The following is a 17883-nucleotide window of genomic DNA, read 5'->3' as shown; positions in this document are numbered from 1 at the left end:
CATGGTTTGGGAAGGGTCACTGCAAATCAATTTAACTTTACTGTGAGTGATCACCTTTATCCTATGATGAGACATTTCTATCCTGATGGGAGTGGTCTCTTCCACGATGACAATGCCACCATCCACAGGGCACAGGGGGGGGTCACTGAATGGTTTGATGAGGATGAAAATGATGTAAATCCTACGCTATGGCCTTCACATTCACCAGATCTCGACCCAGCTGAACACCTATGGGAGATTTTGGACCGACATGTTAGACAGTTCTCTCCACCACCATCATCAAAACATCAAATGAGGGAATATCTTTTGTAAGAATGGTGTTCATTCCTATAGTAGGGTTCAGACACTTGTAGAATTTATGCATGACAAGGAGCACTGAAGTTGTTCTGGAGGATCGTGGTGGACCAACACCTTACTAAGTGACTTTATGTTGGTTTTTCCTTTCATTTGTCACCCAAAATTATCTGTGCACCGATGTGGGAGCACAGATAATTTTCTATTGAAAAAAATTACAGCATAACGCTACAAAACAAAAAAATGTTTGTGAATGAAAAATGTAGCAACCCGTGTAAAAGTTTTTACTCATATTTCAATGTATGTTTGTTTCTGCGGTAAGATGTGATATCACATGCTAACTGAGACTAGCATACACATTTGCGTTTGTATATATATTTTTTAATATATCAAAAATAAATACAACAGACTAGCACATAACATACAGAGAAAAAAAACATGCATTACAGAGATCACAATATATGAGATGACAAACTAAAGTGTATCACGAAGGGTATGCTTTTCTTGTTCTTTATCCATTTAACTGACTTCATAAAGTTTTCAAACTTCAACAAATACATATTGTACTTGGGAGCAGCATTAAGTACTCTACATTTGTGTAAAAAGAACTTAGAACTTGACCATTAAAATCATTGCATCAACATAATAGAAAAGCGCTATATAAGTTTAATTTATTATTATTATTATTATTATTATTATTATTATTATTATTATTATTATATTCCATGCGTTTGTTGTTATTGCCAAAATCTGTCATCTCATCTCTCGGTGGCAGGGAGCTAAGTAGGTCACTCCAAACGTCCCTTTCCCCAGCAACGCCCTCCAGCTCCTCCTGGGGCGTTTGTTGTTATTGCCAAAATACATGAGAATATTTCTCTTTTGTAAGTTGAACCGACTCTAAGACATCTCAAAATTCTGAAGTATCTATGCAAGCATTAAATAAAGATGCACTACGGACTCAGACTCTTTGTTGCAAAAGGTGCATAGGTTTACAGTATCCGTGTGTTTACATAAATGAGCGTTGCAAGGATAACTATTCTACAAAATGCCACAGCCTTCTCCAGTCACTGCAAATAAAACGTACTCGTGGAAGTGACTTCGTTGCCATTGTGCAGTCGCTTTTGTGACATTTACCGGTCACTTACATCCAATCCACCAACAGATCAAACAGGAGTGACTTTCTGCACAGCCAATGAGCTCGAATGCCTCCTCGTCAACTGGACTGTACTTTCAGAAATAGTCTATTTTGGTTTTACAGATTCGTTGAATTGGCGTACTCGATAACCCTAACACAGAATCAAGCGTGCTTGATGACGTTAGTGAGTAACAAAACAACCATTGGTCACTTTTTCACCGGAAGTAGTCGATGTACCCACCTCTCTCTTTGCTCCGTGGCATGTCGTTACTCTGGTTAGCCACCGTTGTTTGTTTCGTGTGAGTGCTTTCCCGCTATGTATCTAAGGGACATGGGGACGACTTGATTTAGGTAAGTAATTACTTGAAATATGTAAGAAATTGTTAACGCAAGCTGTGGGGAAAAAGTAGCAAAACGGTAAAGCGGTGCCAACATTCCTGTAAAGTTAGCAGCAAAATCACGAAGACTTCTGGTTCGAGTATTTTTCAAAATAAAGGCACCATCGCGCACTAAAACTTAATGCGACCTAAAACTGGTGTATTGGACGTTTCTTTTAACGTAGTGTGTTTTTGCAAAAGAGAAACTTTCAGGATGTACCGCATGTAAGGATCTGTATAATGTGTACAGGATATTATTGCGCTGCCAATGTGATGAATATCACAAGGAAAAAATTGCTACTATACTAATTGGAGAATTGTTCATTCGTGATACATGTGAGAAAGTGGGTTTTGCTATTTGCAGTTTTGATTTTTCTAATGGTACGCCTTCATCATACGAAAAATGAAACTATGATGAGCGGAAATATAAACTTTTAAATTGTTAATTTAGTACTTATTTCGACGTCAAGGCCAGAATAACGAATTGTCGTTTTGACGGGTAAAACGCCTGACTGCCTGTAGCGCACGTTGCGGGTTCCTCGGGTTATACGCTTTTATTTTGTAGTGGGAATCCCTCAACGGAAAATGAAAATCTTGTAAATTTGTCAAAACTTGATGAAGCAAGAGCGCGTCCTCCAATTTCCTCCAGTGGACGAGCTGTTGTTTCGTTGCTAGCCGACGTAAGCTATCAAAAACTATTCGGTTATAACTAGTGTGAGTGTGATGAATGAGAACCTCAGTTTTTTACCATTTATTTTTCTCCCTCATGGTCTTGACATGTAAGATGTTAATGGAGCTCAAACACATGGGTCACCTCCCATTTGTGTAAAAAAAAAAATCCCGGTTTCTGACTGAATGAAATAATTGTTGTCTGTTTGGCTGACTGCAGGCGTTGGCTGGCTGGTTCTGCTGTTATATAATGGCTCAAGTACCATTGACAGACTGGGACCCACCCAGTTAACTGCAAACTGCTGTGTGCGATGACTGCCTATGAACTGATCACACCTGTACCATAGTAGATAACCTGAAAGCTAAAGACAAGGTTTCATCTGAGGCTTAAAAGTCCTCTAAATAACAAATATAAAAGTCAGAGGATTGTCGGTCTTCGTTGACTTGTGTTTTCTTTTCTTTCTTTTTTTAGGTGAATATCTATTGGAGACATCAACCATTGCTTAAATGTATTCATGCAATGTAGAAGATGCATAGCAGTCAAGAATCAACATAAAAAGAGCTATCTGCAATCAGTGCAATGACATGAAAGGGCAAAGTTTTTGACCACCACACATCCCCGCTGTGGGTTTTGTCATTTCAAGGAATGTGGTCTAATATAAGAACTGTATAGGACCTTCCAAACTGTGCCAAGCTGTGATGATGTCCAGATATGTATGATAGATGATGTGAGTGAGTGTGTCTCAGTGGAGATCGGAGAGAAGAAGGGAATGCAGGCTTGCTGCCCATAACTTGTATGCGAGCGTGATGCCCAGGCGAGGGTTGTCACTGCAGGGCCGGGTACGCTGGCTGTTCCTGGGCCTCTTCCTGCTGCTGGTGCTGCTGCTGTTCGCCTACCTGCTGGAGTGCACCCCTCCAGCTGACGTTAGCCTGGTGCTGCCCGGTCTGAGCGGAGAGTTGTATGGTAAAGAGTATTACCAGGCTCTGTTGCAGGAGCAGGAGGAGCGCCACCTCAGCCGTGCCACCAGCCTCAAGCGGCAGATTGCTCAGCTCAAGCAGGAGCTGCAGGAGATGAATGAGAAGCTGAAGCTCCTGCAGGACAAGAAGGAGCTGCCAGGGGTGCAGGGCCTTGCCGAGACCAAAGACCACGAGCCCGGGGATCTGCTGGAATATCTCCACTCCCAGATCGACAAGGCTGAGGTGAGCACGGGGGCGCGCCTGCCCAGCGAATATGCATTGATCCCCTTCGAGAGTTTCACCTCATCCAAGGTTTACCAGCTAGAGATGGGGCTGACGCGGCACCCAGAGGAGAAGCCTGTCCGTAAAGACCGCAGGGACGAGCTGGTGGAGGTCATCGAGGCAGCGCTGGACATCATCAACAACCCTGATGAGGAAGACGGGGTAGAAGACGACATGCCAATGCAGAGACAAACCTATACAGAGGGCCACTTCACTGAGGGTAAGCACTACACCACCCAAGTGTTGACCAGCATTTATAGGATTCAGATACACTGATGCAGTCTGGTCTCTTGAAAAATCACTTGAAGTTGCTGCTTTTTTCATGTCTCTTACTGGCAGGGCTGCACCGGACAGAGCGGGACAAAGGTACACTTTATGAGCTCTTCTTCGCAAAAGACGATTCCACCAGCTTCCGTCATGTCACTCTTTTCCGTCCTTTTGGTCCTTTAATGAAAGTGAGGAGCACGTCCATAGAAACATCAGCAATCATAATCAACATCATTGTGCCGCTGGCAGGCAGGGCAGAAACTTTCACACAGTTTTTACACAACTTCAGGTGAGAAATAATAATACATCTTCTTGTAGTTTAATTTGAGGTTGTTTGTGGTGCTTTGCAGGCATTCACTACCTAAGATTGTTTTCTCGGTGGACTTTCTCTTCAAATTTATATTGTAAAACAAGAGCTTGCCCACTTCCATTATTTGTGGCAATTTGCATTTCTTGAGATTTTTGAACAAAAAGAGTGTTTGACCAAATTAAAAAGTATGCAGTGTTTTGTTTTTTTAGAGAGGTGTGCGTACAGCAGGACAGGAGAGTACATCTGACAGTGGTTTACTTCGGCCAAGAGGGTTTACAAGATGTGAAGTCCTCTTTGGAAAAAATGTCCAGGTATGTTCCTTTGCTTAAAAATGGCCATTTGACCTTCACACTGTTAGCTGCCTTATTTCGAGCTATTGTGTTAGTGGGCATTTTCAAATGAAATGGCCTTCTTATTCCTCAGGGAGGAGAGTTTCTCCAATTACACACTCATCCCAGTGGATGAAGAATTTTCCAGGGGACGGGGTCTGGATATCGGCGCCCATGCCTGGAAAAGTGGTGATGTCTTGATGTTCTTTTGTGATGTAGACATCCACTTCACGCTGGAGTTCCTCAATACCTGCCGTCTTCACTCTTCTCCGAGTAGGTTCCTTGGATTTTACAACTTGTAGCTCTCCCACCACCTTTGAGTTTTTATTTAATGTCATATCAATGTAGCTTAAAGTACTGAAAGGCTCTTTTGTGTTTCGTAGACAAGAAAGTCTTCTATCCAGTGGTTTTCAGTCTCTATAATCCCGCAATAGTCTATGGAAATTTGGAGCTGGCTCCACCCATTGAGCTTCAGTTGGTAAGGAGTGTGGAACATCATGATCTTAGTTGTTGAGATGTCTTTTTTTTTGTGGTATGTTTCTTTTGTGTATTCTTCCCTAACCAATTTGTGGTCGGTCTTTTTGCCAAACAAGATGACACGATGAATCAGCCTATTGGTCCCTGATGAAAGCCCATGCATTTGCAATAAAATGGAGAAATACAAAAGTGTATCTGTAGAAACAGTCCCGCTAAAAATCCCAAGGGTCACCCAGCAGTGGTTGGTCCACCAGAGGATAGGCGGAACAAATGCTGTGTCCCAGCATTGTGGTGGACAAACTGGTTAGCAGTTTCAAAATGACTTCCAGAAAGCATATGCTAAAAAAAGAACCCAACCAGAATCTTCAAGATTGATACTTTAATTTGTTTGTGGTCAATCCATTGATTGGATTGCTTTTCAAATGAGAGCTTTTACATCTCATTCACTTGTCTTTCTTTTAAACAGATTCACAAGAAGGACGCTGGATTCTGGAGAGATTTCGGCTTTGGAATGACATGTCAGTATCGCTCAGATTTCCTAAATATTGGTAAGCAGCTATTATTTTAATAATGGATTTATATACTCACATAAGACTACCCAAGGTCTTACATCATTACATATTTACTACCCAAGGTCTTACATACCACATACATCATTGGTCACACATAGCTTTATTAAAAAAAAAAGAAAAAAAGTAACATTGCGTTTACCCGCCTTTGACTTTTTGTCTCTCCAGGAGGCTTTGACCTGGAAGTCAAAGGCTGGGGTGTGGAGGACGTCCACTTATACAGAAAATATCTTCGGAGCGACTTGATTGTAATCCGGACACCGGTGTCAGGTCTATTCCATCTATGGCACGAGAAGCAGTGTGCGGACGAACTGACCCCAGAGCAGTATCGCATGTGCATCCAGTCCAAAGCCATGAATGAGGCCTCCCACTCCCACCTGGGGATGCTTGTGTTCCGCGAGGAGATCGAGGCGCACCTCCGCAAGCAGGCCTTCAAGACCCAGGGCAAATCAGAGGACTAAGTAAGCTGAGCTTTATATAGCTATCCGGGTTGCAGACGAGCAGTAAGACTGTGCGACCTCCTTATGACCTTGTTAATGCACTATAGCAAACAGCTATTTACACAGAACCTGTTGCATTTCACCGCTCAGCTGTAGACACGGATGAATGTACGGAAGTGAACAACTGGATTGATCAATGTGAAAATCCCGGTACACAGTTAAAGCTGTATTGAAGAGTATGCCATTAGGCAGTATCAGGAATGATTGAACACCTTCAAGTTGGGAGAAATTACATGACCTGCCATTTGGGATTTATTTTTTGGTGGGGGTGGCATTGGGTGATATAAAACGTGATCTATCTCAAGCTGATTCCATAAGCATGTGATTAGCATCAGTGGATGGATAATTGTTCATCTCATTTCAGCCAATGTACACGCTTAAAACGCAGCATTCCAAGCAGCTCTTCGGTCGCTCTGCCCCTATTTCTTCATCTATTTCCAATCTATTCTCACAGACTAAAAACTTTCACAACCTACTGTGAATTCTGTAGGGAGGTACACCAAAATATTCCCATTGTGAGATTATTCTCGGATTCCAAGGTATGAAAAGATCTTGAACAAGGTAAAAATCCAAAGTTTTGGATATAGTGTGTGTGTGTGTGTGTGTGTGTGTGTGGGGGGGGCTTTAAGTATGTGATTTTTTTTTTCTCTCTGAAAGCAATAGCATTAACTTTCACAGAGAGGTAACCGATTGTAGAGATACTTGCTTAATGCAAATTGTACAAAAAAAATAAAGTTGGGTTTTTCTAATGGTTCAGAAATGAAAAAAAAAACAACAACTATATCTTGATCCCTCAAGAAGGATCCTTCCATTCTCACAAAAAAACGTCTTGTCTGAGTCGAGATCAAAACAATTAAAAATTGATGGGGTTTTTTTTGTTACTGGTTGTTTGTTGAGCCATATTGTCATGTATTTATACATTGGTTAAAAACTGGTTATGTGGTAAAAAGGGACCTTTTTGTTAGCAGTCTATGTTTGAAAGGCACAATCGGTTAATGTTCGTCTTTGCTTGGAAGGTGACAGTTCAGGTGGTCATCTATTTAGCAGAGGATGTCCATTAAATTGCTCAAACCCAGAGCAAGAACCTGCTTAAAGCATGCAATGCATTGAGTTCTATGGACCAGTAGTAACAATCATAAAAAAATCTTTATTTATGCCCAGTGAGAAACACTCACAGCACTATGATTCCCAAGACTAGAGTCAAGATGAATGTTACAGCCACTCATGTAAATAGTTTTCTAATAGATTTTTCCCCCCCATACATTTCGTAACGTGCCCATTGGTCTTAAGTCATTTGAATTGTTGAAAAAGATTACATCAGTCATTGTAAGTCCACTGGAGATGATTATTAAAGGTGTGTTCACAGCTGTGGACCTCAATTTTATTCCATCTCTTCATGAGAAAGCATGTCAAACCTAAATGGCTTGGCTGCAAAGATGCCGTTTCAAACCTTACAGAGGCGCAATGTATATGAGAACAGCTGTCTTAAATATTAAATACAGTAAGCAAAGACGTGCTTTATTTTTCTTTCTCAAACATAGGTTAAGCTGACATTTAACATCCAGTGCTGTAATCACTTTTTAATCAACATTTTTGCAAGTATGACAGCTTTTTGTAGATGGCCTTGCAAACCTTCTATATGCACCCTGTAAAGAATGATGACATGTCTTCCTTTTCAGATCTCCAAGGCAGTAACACCACATTTCAGAAAGAAATGACTTGTGTCAAGAAATTGTTTATTTTATGACAATTTTGGCCATGAAATAAAATTTGCAGGTTGCATTTACTGCTGTTATGCAATGTCTCTTGGTATACATTTCAGTAAACTCTAAGCCAACATGACTAGCTCTTTAACTTACCCCATAAAATGTAAATTCAAACTAGTCATGCGTCTTTGAATCCTCAAACTTGATTTTTTTTTCTTAATTTAAGACAAACGGAATAATACAATTGTATTCATTCTTAGACAGTACAGTAAACTACAAGAATAGAAAATAAAAGGGAGGGGAAAAAAAGCATCTATTAAAATCCAGACATGACATAAACCTAACGGCTCCTTTCAGGAAGGGCTGTTTTTATCCAAGATACCTGAATATATTAATGAACCAGCTGTTCAGGATGGATTCCCATGGTGTTGTAGATCTCTTTGAGAATAAGCAGGGCTGTGTCTTCAGATTCCCTAAAAAAAAAAAAAAGAGAAATTAAATATAAATAGGATATAGTCAAACAGTACCTGTCTCTCACCAAGAGTTCAAAACAAGTCGAGCTATATACAGCAAAACGCCGAATTTAAATTATTACATTTCTGAAAACCAATATTTTTCTCTACAGTATTTTCTTGTCACTTGTAAAAGACATTCCTCCCATTTCAGGTAAAATGTGTTTGACTTTGTTGTGGAGTCTCTAAACAATTGCAGAACAGATTTTTCTGTACATTTCCCAAAAAATGTGAATCAATACACAAAGCTGTAGTTACTGTTAAAAAGTGCTTTGAGCTAACTGTGTTACCTAAATGGTGAATTGTGATTTCTGTTAGACACTGTAATTACTCAGTTTCAGAAGATATTCATTTTTGCCAAAAACTGCAAATCTTTGCCACAGCTCATTTTTTCAATGCTGAAATCTGTAAGACTTTGGTACCAGTAGCACAGATGACTCTGAAGTGCAAAAAGGTACTCGTTGAAACTCTCAATGGGCTTCTCTTGTAGGACATAGTCGATGCGCTTCCCCTCATTCAGCATCCCTATCTTCACCTGCGGCTCCTCCTCTCTTTGTGGCTCAGGACTTTCTGAAATCTTGTGCTCTGTGACAAACCAATGGATGTGGTCAAACAAACTGTACAGAAACAGTTTTTCACTTGAGCGCTTACTTCCAATCAAGTTAACGGCAAAACATATAATGGCAGTATATAATAATAAAAAAAAAAGCTATTTTATGGTGTGCAGACAACATTCTTTTTCTAAATTTATTTCTGATTTTTCCCTCTTTTCTCCCAATTTAGTTGCCAGTCGATCCCTATTTTAATTCAAACACCCACCCTCGTACTGCATGCGTTCGCCAACTGCATCTCTCCGGCCGGCAGTCTCGAAGGAGACACCTCCCCACTTTCGTGACAAGGCGACTCCAGGCCGAACCACTGCTTTTTCCGACACACACAGAGACGCATTCACGTGACAAACACAAGCCGCCTCCGCCCCCCCTCCCGAAGACAGCATTGCCAATGATTGCTGCTTCATCGAGTCCGGCCATAGTCGGATCTGACGAGACTGGGGCACGAACCCCAGTCCCCAGTGGGCAACTGCATCGACACAAAGCCGATGCTTAGACCGCTACACCACCACGGACCCTCATTCTTTAAGTCAAACTCACCATGTACATGCTTCTCCTCCTCCTCCTTGATCTGACTGGCCACAATGGCAAGCTCGGCCTGGAGCTGGGCGGAGGAGGTGTGAGCTCGTGCAAACTCATTGAGTGTCTGCCAAGCAGTCTTTAAGGAGCTGATGAAACCGTGCTTCAGGTCGGAGCCCATCCTGGAGAGACTCTCTTTCAACTCTGTAATGAAGGGGAATCCATTATTACACTCCTTATGATTAAAAACTTCTTGAAATCAGAAGCAGTCTTTTCACTCCTTACTGACACTAGAGCCTACATCTAAAAATCCATCCATCCATTATCTGAACTGCTTATCCTGCTCTCAGGGTCGCGGGGATGCTGGAACCTATTCCAGCAATCATTGGGTGGCAGGTGGGGAGACACCCTGGACAGGCTGCCAGGCCATCACAGGGCCAACACACACACATTCATACCTAAGGACAATTTGGTATGGCCGATTCACCTGACCTACATGTCTTTGGACTGTGGAAAAAAACTGGAGTCCCCGGACGAAACCCACGCAGACACGGGGAGAACATGCAAACTCCACACAGAGGACAACCCGGGACGACCCCCAAGGGTGGACTACCCCGGGGCTCGAACCCAGGACCTTCTTGCTGTGAGACAACAGCGTTAACCACTGCGCCACCGTGCCGCCCACATCTAAAAATGTAACACTGATAACAGCACTGCACTTTGGCTTATCAATTAGCATATGGAACCAATTCCTGTTGTTTAAAAAAATAAATAAAAAAATCGATATTAAAAAATCCCATTTCCTTTTTTCCCCCCCTGAAGTTCCTGTCTCATAGAATACACACCAAAATGCAGTCCTTGGATAAGCAGAGATTTGAGAAAAACAATGAGTAAAACTCTAAATCTGGAGATCCATACCAAGATGCAGCCTCTTTCTCCCTTTGTGATGTGGGATCAGAACAGGCTTCAAATCCAGGTCTGGCATTATCATGGGCTCAATTCTGTACGCAACAGGATCCAGCTGGAAACGACAGGTCAAACTAGTCATCAGATCCTGCATTCCACGCAGTGACTCACAAAAGCGCCTTTAATCACATTTGATGTGAGTCTGCAGGTTGGGAATTACCATTTTGCTCAGGAAAACTTGGAACATAACAGATGGCTGTTGCAGGGAGCTAATCTGTCACTTTCTAACTACAAGATGGTCTTTCTAACCATGTTATCCTGTCACTGACATTTTCAACATTTTGTGGCGTTGTGAAATATTTTAAAAATGCATTCATTCAATATTTTTTAAGATGTGAACAAAACATTCAAAGTTAAATGAGAATTCTGTATACAAGAATGTCAGTAAATGTAAAGCAACCACCTTAGGTATAAGGTTTTCATCCCCATCTTTAATTAGTGAATCGCCTTAGGGAAATTTTCATTAATTTGATATATGATACACAACTTATAAGAATGTCTGCATCCCCCAAAACAACAATAAAAAAATCTAGCTCGTATCAAATTTCTTCTCATAAATTTCCAAGAATTAGATCAAATGCTTTGCACACACAAAAACTGTGTACCAAGTTGCAGGAGAGAACACTTTCTCGAGAAACTGAAGCTTAATCTGTAGTATTGCCATCCTGGTCAATTCCCTCAGGGTACATGTTAAGTAAATAGTATACCGGATGGTAAATGTTAAGTAAATAGTATACCGGGTGGTAAATGTTGAAGAACCCCTTGCAGGTAGGCAACTGATAAGTCTCCTCAATCTTCTCCACCCCACGGACTGTAAGGAACATGCCAATTGGAGAACCCAGTGCAAAGAAATTCACCGGCTCAAAGTCCAGGCCATGGTAGATCACCGACACCTGAAAAACATTACATAGTCTAATTAATTTAATAAATAATCCTTACCTTCTTAGATGTAACACAAAAACTGAAAATTAAGATATTACATTGCAATACAAAATCTGATATTCCTTTTGTTAGCAAGTAAATAGCCATTGTCAAGATGTGCATACTTGCCCATGAAATGATTTTTCTTGATTAATCATATAGAGGATACACATTTGTAAGCCACTTCGGCAAATAATCCCTCGTAACCCCTGCGTCAGATGGGCTTTACCTGTCCAGTGCCAACATCAAAGCAATTGTAGTCGACGTGGATGGAGGAAACCGTTTTGCCGACAGGAAGCTTCTTGGTGGTAGGATTGGGGAGCGGTTCAGATGCTTGTGTGGGTACCACCTCCTTGACCTCCACTTTCTTATCTTGATCTACCTGCTGTGAAGCCTGGGAGCAAGGGCAAAGAAGACAAGTGAATTGGTACCATCGGCTTGCCAGGACTATGGGCCTTGAATATACAGTGGGGAATTGCACCCACCTGCTTATTCACTCTTTCTTTAACGAATTTGGCAATCTTTTTCCTTGGCCCCAGCGGAATTTCCATTTCTTTCAGGTCCTCAATTGTGCACATGAGCTAATGTGAGGAAGAGAGAAAAATTGGACATCATATATCACAAGGATGATCCTGTTAGGTGTTGGTCTGCAAATCACATCTTAAAAAAAAAACCAAAAAAAAAAACAGGTGTTTTTTTTATTATTCTTACAAAGGACTCAATGTCAATCTTCTCTTCATCAAAGGTACTCTTATACTCAATAAGGCCCAGGTGCTCCAGCATAGCAGAAAGATCTTCAAACTCCTCCCCTTCCCCTTTTGGCTCTTCGTCCACAACAGGTGGGGTGACTGCATTGTCTACCTGTGTGGTGGGTGGAGGCACCATATTGGATGAGCAGGGGGTTAGGCAATATTCCCAAAGTTGATGTCCAAACAGCCTTTCCTTAGATCATTGGTTTGAGTTCATCTGTGTTTTGTGTTAGTACAACACAGAACGAAAAGTGACTATAAAATGCTATAATCAATTACTGTTCTAGGTCAGATCTCACACACGCGCACGCTCCACAGGAACGATTATACCACTTTCTCAGTGTTTCTTTTCCGGTATTTTCAGTTGATAAGCATGGTGGCTTATGGTGTATTACCTGTTTATTGTCTCCCTGGACGCCTCCATTGGCAGTTTGCACGATTGGAACTCCCTGTGCAAGGGAGCTAGTCTTCTGATTTGACAGCAGATCAAAAAGAATCAAAGAACCTGCAAGTGTAAAGATATGAGACCAGATCTGTGTGAAACCAGGAGTCCTTTAGTTACCACAAATCAGATTGTAATCCAGGTGTGTGCAAATAACTTCACTGTGGCTTATTACCTAAACTGTGCCCGGCCACTGATATGTCTCCTTTATAGTCTGGGTTCCTCTTCATGAACAGGGCATAAAGTCTGTTAATCTCCAGGGCAACTGCGTTCATAATGGTCTGACAGTAAGTGGGACTGTTGTAGAACAACACATCTAGCAAGGTCTCATTGGTAAAGTGACGCAGACGACCAGTGCTGGGCAAGGTGATCTTCTTTATCCTCCTATACAAAGAAAAGGAAAAAAAATCAAGAGTATATGAGGGTGAAAATGAACATTATCAACATTTGAATGCATGTCAGTTATTGCAACGGAAAGCTTGCATACAATAATTTGGGCATAAACAAAATGCATTACTGAATTTCCAAGGAGTTCTTCAACCCCCAAGTAGGCTCATTTTCCATATACATGAAGTAACCCATTTCTAAAATTCCTTGATATTCAATTGTTTTACCAGAGATCTCAAGATATTCCTTGTGTTTACTCCTGGCATATAGTTTTTAAACTGCAATGGCTGCTTGAAACACTGCCCGGGCCTCCTCACCTGTCGACCCCTGTGGCATCTCCATGTAGAGCTGTGTGCCACTGGACAGGGAGGAATTCCACCCTGCTGATGGCATTCTCATCCTGATGTTTCTTAAAGTGGCTCTTTAGCAACTTCAGCGATACATTACGGAAGTCGTCCACTGAAAAAAAAGCAGAGTTTTGTACAGATCTTATGAGGTGCCGTAACCATTGAAATCAGACATTACCAGCAAATGACAAAGCAATACAAGTTCATGCCAGTAAATGTGTTATCGTGTCATCTCTCAAACCATTATTATCAAAGAGAGACAGAAATTTAAAAAAGAGGAATGCATGACTACGGTACCCACCACATTCCACCATGCTTCGAAACCTCAGATCACAGACGGGACCGATTCCATGTACCATGAAAACTAGATGATCCACCTTAGACAGCTCTCCTGAAATAGGTGAAATTTATTGGCTCTTACCATATTTAATGGTCTGTAAACTTCATATTAGGAGTATAACAGACTAAGCTTATTGGAACTTTATGTATGCCTTCATGAGCATATGTTTGGAAAAGGAGGAGTTCAGGTACCATCAGGAACTTCGTCATGGTCATCATCAATGCCTCTCTTGACCACCCTGGGTCTGGTCTGTCCGTCCTGAGTTGTCCCCCACTCATCTGGCATGGCTGAGGGCTGGAACTGGACTATCACCTGAAACAGAGAGAACAAGACTCACCATGTGCTAAAACAGAACTGATTCTGTACAAATAATAAAGTTCAGTTGCTGGGGCTAAAATGCCACAAGACCAACGCAAAACAACATTTTTATCCAACAAGGGTTTACCTTTGGGTTATGCATTACAATGGTCTCCCCAGATGGGAACTCCAGCCTGCGGTGCCACTGGTTGGTAGACACTGCTTTCTTATATTCTGCCTAAAAGTGGAGACATGCATATCCTTTACAGAGCTAATTAAGGTGGGTATATGAACCATAATTAGTAGAAGTAAATGAGTTGATTCCAGCAGCATATTTATAATACAACGCTTATGTAAATGTACATTGCAGCAATATTTTGAGAAATTATCATAGGAGTTGGATGATAACAGGAAACAGTGATGCTAAGGTATAGCAATTTCCTTCCAACATGTCACATCACAGTGCAAGAACAACTACACACATTATGTAATAAAAATAAATATCATATTTCTGCTACATGCCTCAACTTTACAGATAAAGTATTTCTACCACAACTACACTGACTTCTCTACTGTAGGACAAAAGCTAAACACAGCGCACTGCTCGGCTGTACACTGCTCTGAACAGTCCAAGGCCCAAAAACATCAGCCAACATCTGTTTCTGGTCACTGGCAGCGATGGAACAAACCTCTAGCTTGTCACTGAAGTCCTCTGAGTAAGGAATGAATCTGCTATCCGTGTCTCCTTTGTAGAACCAGGTGCAGCGCCGGACTTCTGTAGGCTCCTCCTCCCAGTAGACTGCGGTTCGCATGCGGTCGTACAGCTGCACATCATAGCGCCCTCCATCAGTGCGCACCATCACATTCTCTGGGTCTGGCTGAACTAAAAAAAAAAAAAGCAAATGGTATAGAGAATTTACAAGGGGCTGGCTGTTTCAAAACATCCATTCCATTTCTGATGTGTTGTAATGTCGACATGAAATAATCCTTGTTTTGTCATTTAAGCACAGCATGGACAATTAATGGTAATTCGCAGCCCAACTAGGAAAAACATGGGACTAGCACTGCCCTGATTAGGCAAAATATGCTGAAAATGTATTCACACACAACCCACGATGAGGCACTTTAGTCCACGCATCCAACAGAGCATCACAACATGCTGCTCCTTTTACCTGAGTTGTATGTCTCCTCTAGCTGAATGGAGTCAATGATGCTGAAAGGTAGCCAGACACTTTTTGATTCCACTTGCTTGCAGAAAAACCAATGTGGCTGAACAGGCTCATAAACATTGTAGTTGTATGGCATCATGGGATTGGCGGGGACTAATGCTCCAGCAGTAGAGGCAGGAGGCAGAGGTGCCTGCATCTGTGTGGGAGGGGGCTTCAATGGGGGGGGGCACATAGATACATCTTTGAGTCAAGTCAATTTTATTTGTATAGCCCAATATCACAAATTACAAATTTGCCTCAGTGGGCTTAACAGCAACATAACATCCTGTCCTTAGACCCTCGCATCAGATAAGGAACAACTCCCTAAAAAAACCTTTAACAGGGAGAAAAAATAGGAAGAAACCTCAGGGAGAGCAACAGAGGAGGGATCTCTCTCCCAAGATAGACAACGTGCAATAGATGTTGTGTTTTCACAATTTACACAATACAACATTGACAGAGGATAAACAGAATTATAATGGACTTATAAAATTTATGAAGAATATGATGTGCAGGATGTCAAGCAGTGTCCTGACGCCACTGGAACAGTCCAGGACCCAAGCCACGTGACCAGCATCATCATGTAAAAAAAATATGAATTTATAAGATATATAAAAAGAAAATGTGATGAGGGGAATGCCAGGCAATGTCCAAGTGGCGACCACCATCACCACAGAAACCTGGGAGGAGACCTGGGAGGAATCTCCCTTGTGTACACATGCACACAAGGGAGACTCACATGACACCATTCACACAGAAAAAGAGAAAGGAGAAGACATCATTCAGAGAGAGAGAAAAGACATGTGAGAGAAGAGAACAGTTGGCAATAGTCATTAGTCATAATCAATTAAGTCATCAATTAGTTATAATCTATACGCCATAATCTCGTCGGCAGTACAGTCTAATTCTAATTATTTATCCTTCATTTGCTAATAGTCTTATGCAATTTGAAGACAATGACAGCACTGGAACAATGGAATAAGATTTAATTCCTTCATCACCAATATAAAAAGCAGCCACTGCCAAGGGGTGCAAGAGCGATAGTACCCCCCAGTGTTACAACTACCATTGTCTTTGTGGGGTAGGTGCTTAGGTGAACTACCAACCCACCAAGGGAAATGGAAAAAAAATGAAAATGGTAATAGCCAAGTCACTCGCCATAGCACCTGCGGCTTTGGGGAGAATACCACCCCACCTGAAAAAAGTATCCGGGAAACACTGACTCACTGGGCTAATAATGCATATTACGATAATCTAAGAAAGATGAACGATTAATATGTATCAATCTACCTTTGTGAATGTGGGTCCTGCTGTATGGAATGTTTGTGTTGGAGAGCCAAGAGAGTAGGGGTTCTGCAGTGCTGAGTGGGTTGGTGGCTGGAGCTCTGGAGCTGGAATATAAGGGCTGGCCTTGCTGCTGAGAGGGGTGTGACGGTATGGATTATGACTTGACTGGGGTGTCTGGGAAGGGGGCGGGGGAACTGTGCTGGGGGGAGGAGTGTGTCGTCCCACTGGGCTCTGGTACATTGCACCTCCGAAGGCAGGAGCAGGGTTCGTTTGTGGGCCAGGGGGCGGGGGGGCCACGCTGACACTGCTCGGGACAGAGGTTGGACCCATTACTGCCGGGGCGACTGAATGTGCTGGTGGTGGGCATGGCTGGTGACCTATGGATGCAAATGGGTCACTACTGGTCACAGGACTGGAGAAGTAGTTGAAGGTAGAGGGGGCTGGAACAGTCCCAGAGGTCTGACCCAGAAAGCTGTCTTCTTCTCCAACGTCAGTTGAATCATCTAAGGGACATTACAATAGGGAACAATTCATCAATTTAATTTGAACACTGTCACCGACCGTCACAAATGGGCAACTCACTTTTTCATTCATAATTCGTCAGTCACGTATTTTGTAGGTCTCATGAAACACTGATGTGACTGATTAACACTTTTCTCTTCGGTCGAGCACGGTATGAAGAGTTAAAGAAACGTGTAAGGTCCTCGTACCATGTACATGTGAGCCGTGTGTTTGCGACTAAGTTGCGTGTACGTTGTACAATGTTTGTTATTCGACGGAAACACTGACACCAAGAAAAACTCATTTCACGCCTCTTGATCGCAGTATATAAGAGATGTATAGGTGTATATGTTTTCTGATAGTGAAATCCCTTCAAAACCGAACTCCATCACTGACGATGAGGCTAAACTTGCGGGCGGGACAGTGACAGCGTTTCAGCATAAAGCCAATGATTAACAGCTGATAATAAGGGCTGGTGCTGACAGGGTAACAAGCTAACGATCCGGCTAGTGATGATGTCAACGTCTAACGCCAAAGTTTTGACATTTCCCCCAGTATCGTCTCATCTCACCTCCTGATAGCACCGCCGGCCCAGTGGCCTGGCTGACGGGTATGAAGGGCAGATTGAAGTTAAACTCCGGAGCCGCGCTGAACAGTAAATTTGCACTAGAGCTGGACGCATTATTATTCTTTCTATCAGCCATCTTCCCTCAAAAATTACACGTAGCCAACACCGGGACAGGCAGTCAACAGCCTACTACTCCACACCCGGACGTCAAAGTGCTTTCCGCGATACTCGATTTTCACTGATTTGTAAGCGTACATACGGATACAATTCCTGAAATCAACCGAACCGATTGTTTGTAGATCAGCTACAGGGCGCAGTCGATTTTTTTTAAAGGCCCGTTGAAGGTCGCGGGAAAC

General features: G+C 42.2%; 2 protein-coding genes across 3 annotated transcripts; one reads left to right on the top strand and one right to left on the bottom strand.

Moving 5' to 3' along the window:
* The first annotated feature begins 1666 nt into the window (after positions 1-1666).
* On the top strand, positions 1667-6772 carry csgalnact2 (chondroitin sulfate N-acetylgalactosaminyltransferase 2). 2 transcript variants are annotated; one of them, XM_056291319.1, is made up of 9 exons: positions 1667-1780; positions 2948-3934; positions 4054-4080; positions 4171-4270; positions 4501-4602; positions 4715-4893; positions 5004-5098; positions 5564-5645; positions 5835-6772. In XM_056291319.1, exons 2-9 carry the CDS (start codon positions 3283-3285, stop codon positions 6125-6127), a joined length of 1530 nt encoding a protein of 509 aa, XP_056147294.1. In that variant the 5' UTR covers positions 1667-1780; positions 2948-3282; the 3' UTR covers positions 6128-6772. The 2 variants fall into 2 exon arrangements, with proteins under 2 accessions (XP_056147294.1, XP_056147293.1); XM_056291318.1 differs by having other exon boundaries at positions 4054-4270.
* Positions 6773-6863: 91 nt separating this feature from the next.
* On the bottom strand, positions 6864-17837 carry sec23ip (SEC23 interacting protein). The gene is made up of 18 exons (XM_056291317.1): positions 17531-17837; positions 16462-16961; positions 15136-15343; positions 14653-14846; positions 14112-14201; positions 13858-13978; positions 13628-13717; positions 13297-13438; positions 12768-12976; positions 12546-12655; positions 12113-12262; positions 11887-11982; positions 11631-11795; positions 11218-11373; positions 10433-10535; positions 9536-9718; positions 8807-8969; positions 6864-8345 (listed from the first exon to the last, which is right to left on the bottom strand). Exons 1-18 carry the CDS (start codon positions 17661-17663, stop codon positions 8264-8266), a joined length of 2895 nt encoding a protein of 964 aa, XP_056147292.1. The 5' UTR covers positions 17664-17837; the 3' UTR covers positions 6864-8263.
* Between the last annotated feature and the right edge of the window lie 46 nt (positions 17838-17883).

This window comes from Lampris incognitus, chromosome 13 (assembly GCF_029633865.1).
Source record: "Lampris incognitus isolate fLamInc1 chromosome 13, fLamInc1.hap2, whole genome shotgun sequence".
In the NCBI taxonomy this organism is placed as follows: Eukaryota; Metazoa; Chordata; class Actinopteri; order Lampriformes; family Lampridae; genus Lampris; species Lampris incognitus.
This window is presented reverse-complemented; position numbering and strand designations above follow the sequence as displayed.

Excerpts from the sequence above, each read along its gene's own strand:
- csgalnact2 (XM_056291318.1), top strand. The coding sequence starts at position 3,283 with ATGCCCAGGCGAGGGTTGTCACTGCAGGGCCGGGTACGCTGGCTGTTC. Across the intron at positions 3,935-4,053 it reads AGAGGGCCACTTCACTGAGG|GGCTGCACCGGACAGAGCGG; the intron begins GTAAGCACTACA and ends TCTTACTGGCAG. Across the intron at positions 4,271-4,500 it reads CAGTTTTTACACAACTTCAG|AGAGGTGTGCGTACAGCAGG; the intron begins GTGAGAAATAAT and ends TTGTTTTTTTAG.
- sec23ip (XM_056291317.1), bottom strand. The coding sequence starts at position 17,663 with ATGGCTGATAGAAAGAATAATAATGCGTCCAGCTCTAGTGCAAATTTA. Across the intron at positions 14,847-15,135 it reads AGAGGAGACATACAACTCAG|TTCAGCCAGACCCAGAGAAT; the intron begins GTAAAAGGAGCA and ends TTTTTTTTTTAG. Across the intron at positions 8,970-9,535 it reads GGAGGAGAAGCATGTACATG|AGCACAAGATTTCAGAAAGT; the intron begins GTGAGTTTGACT and ends GGTTTGTCACAG.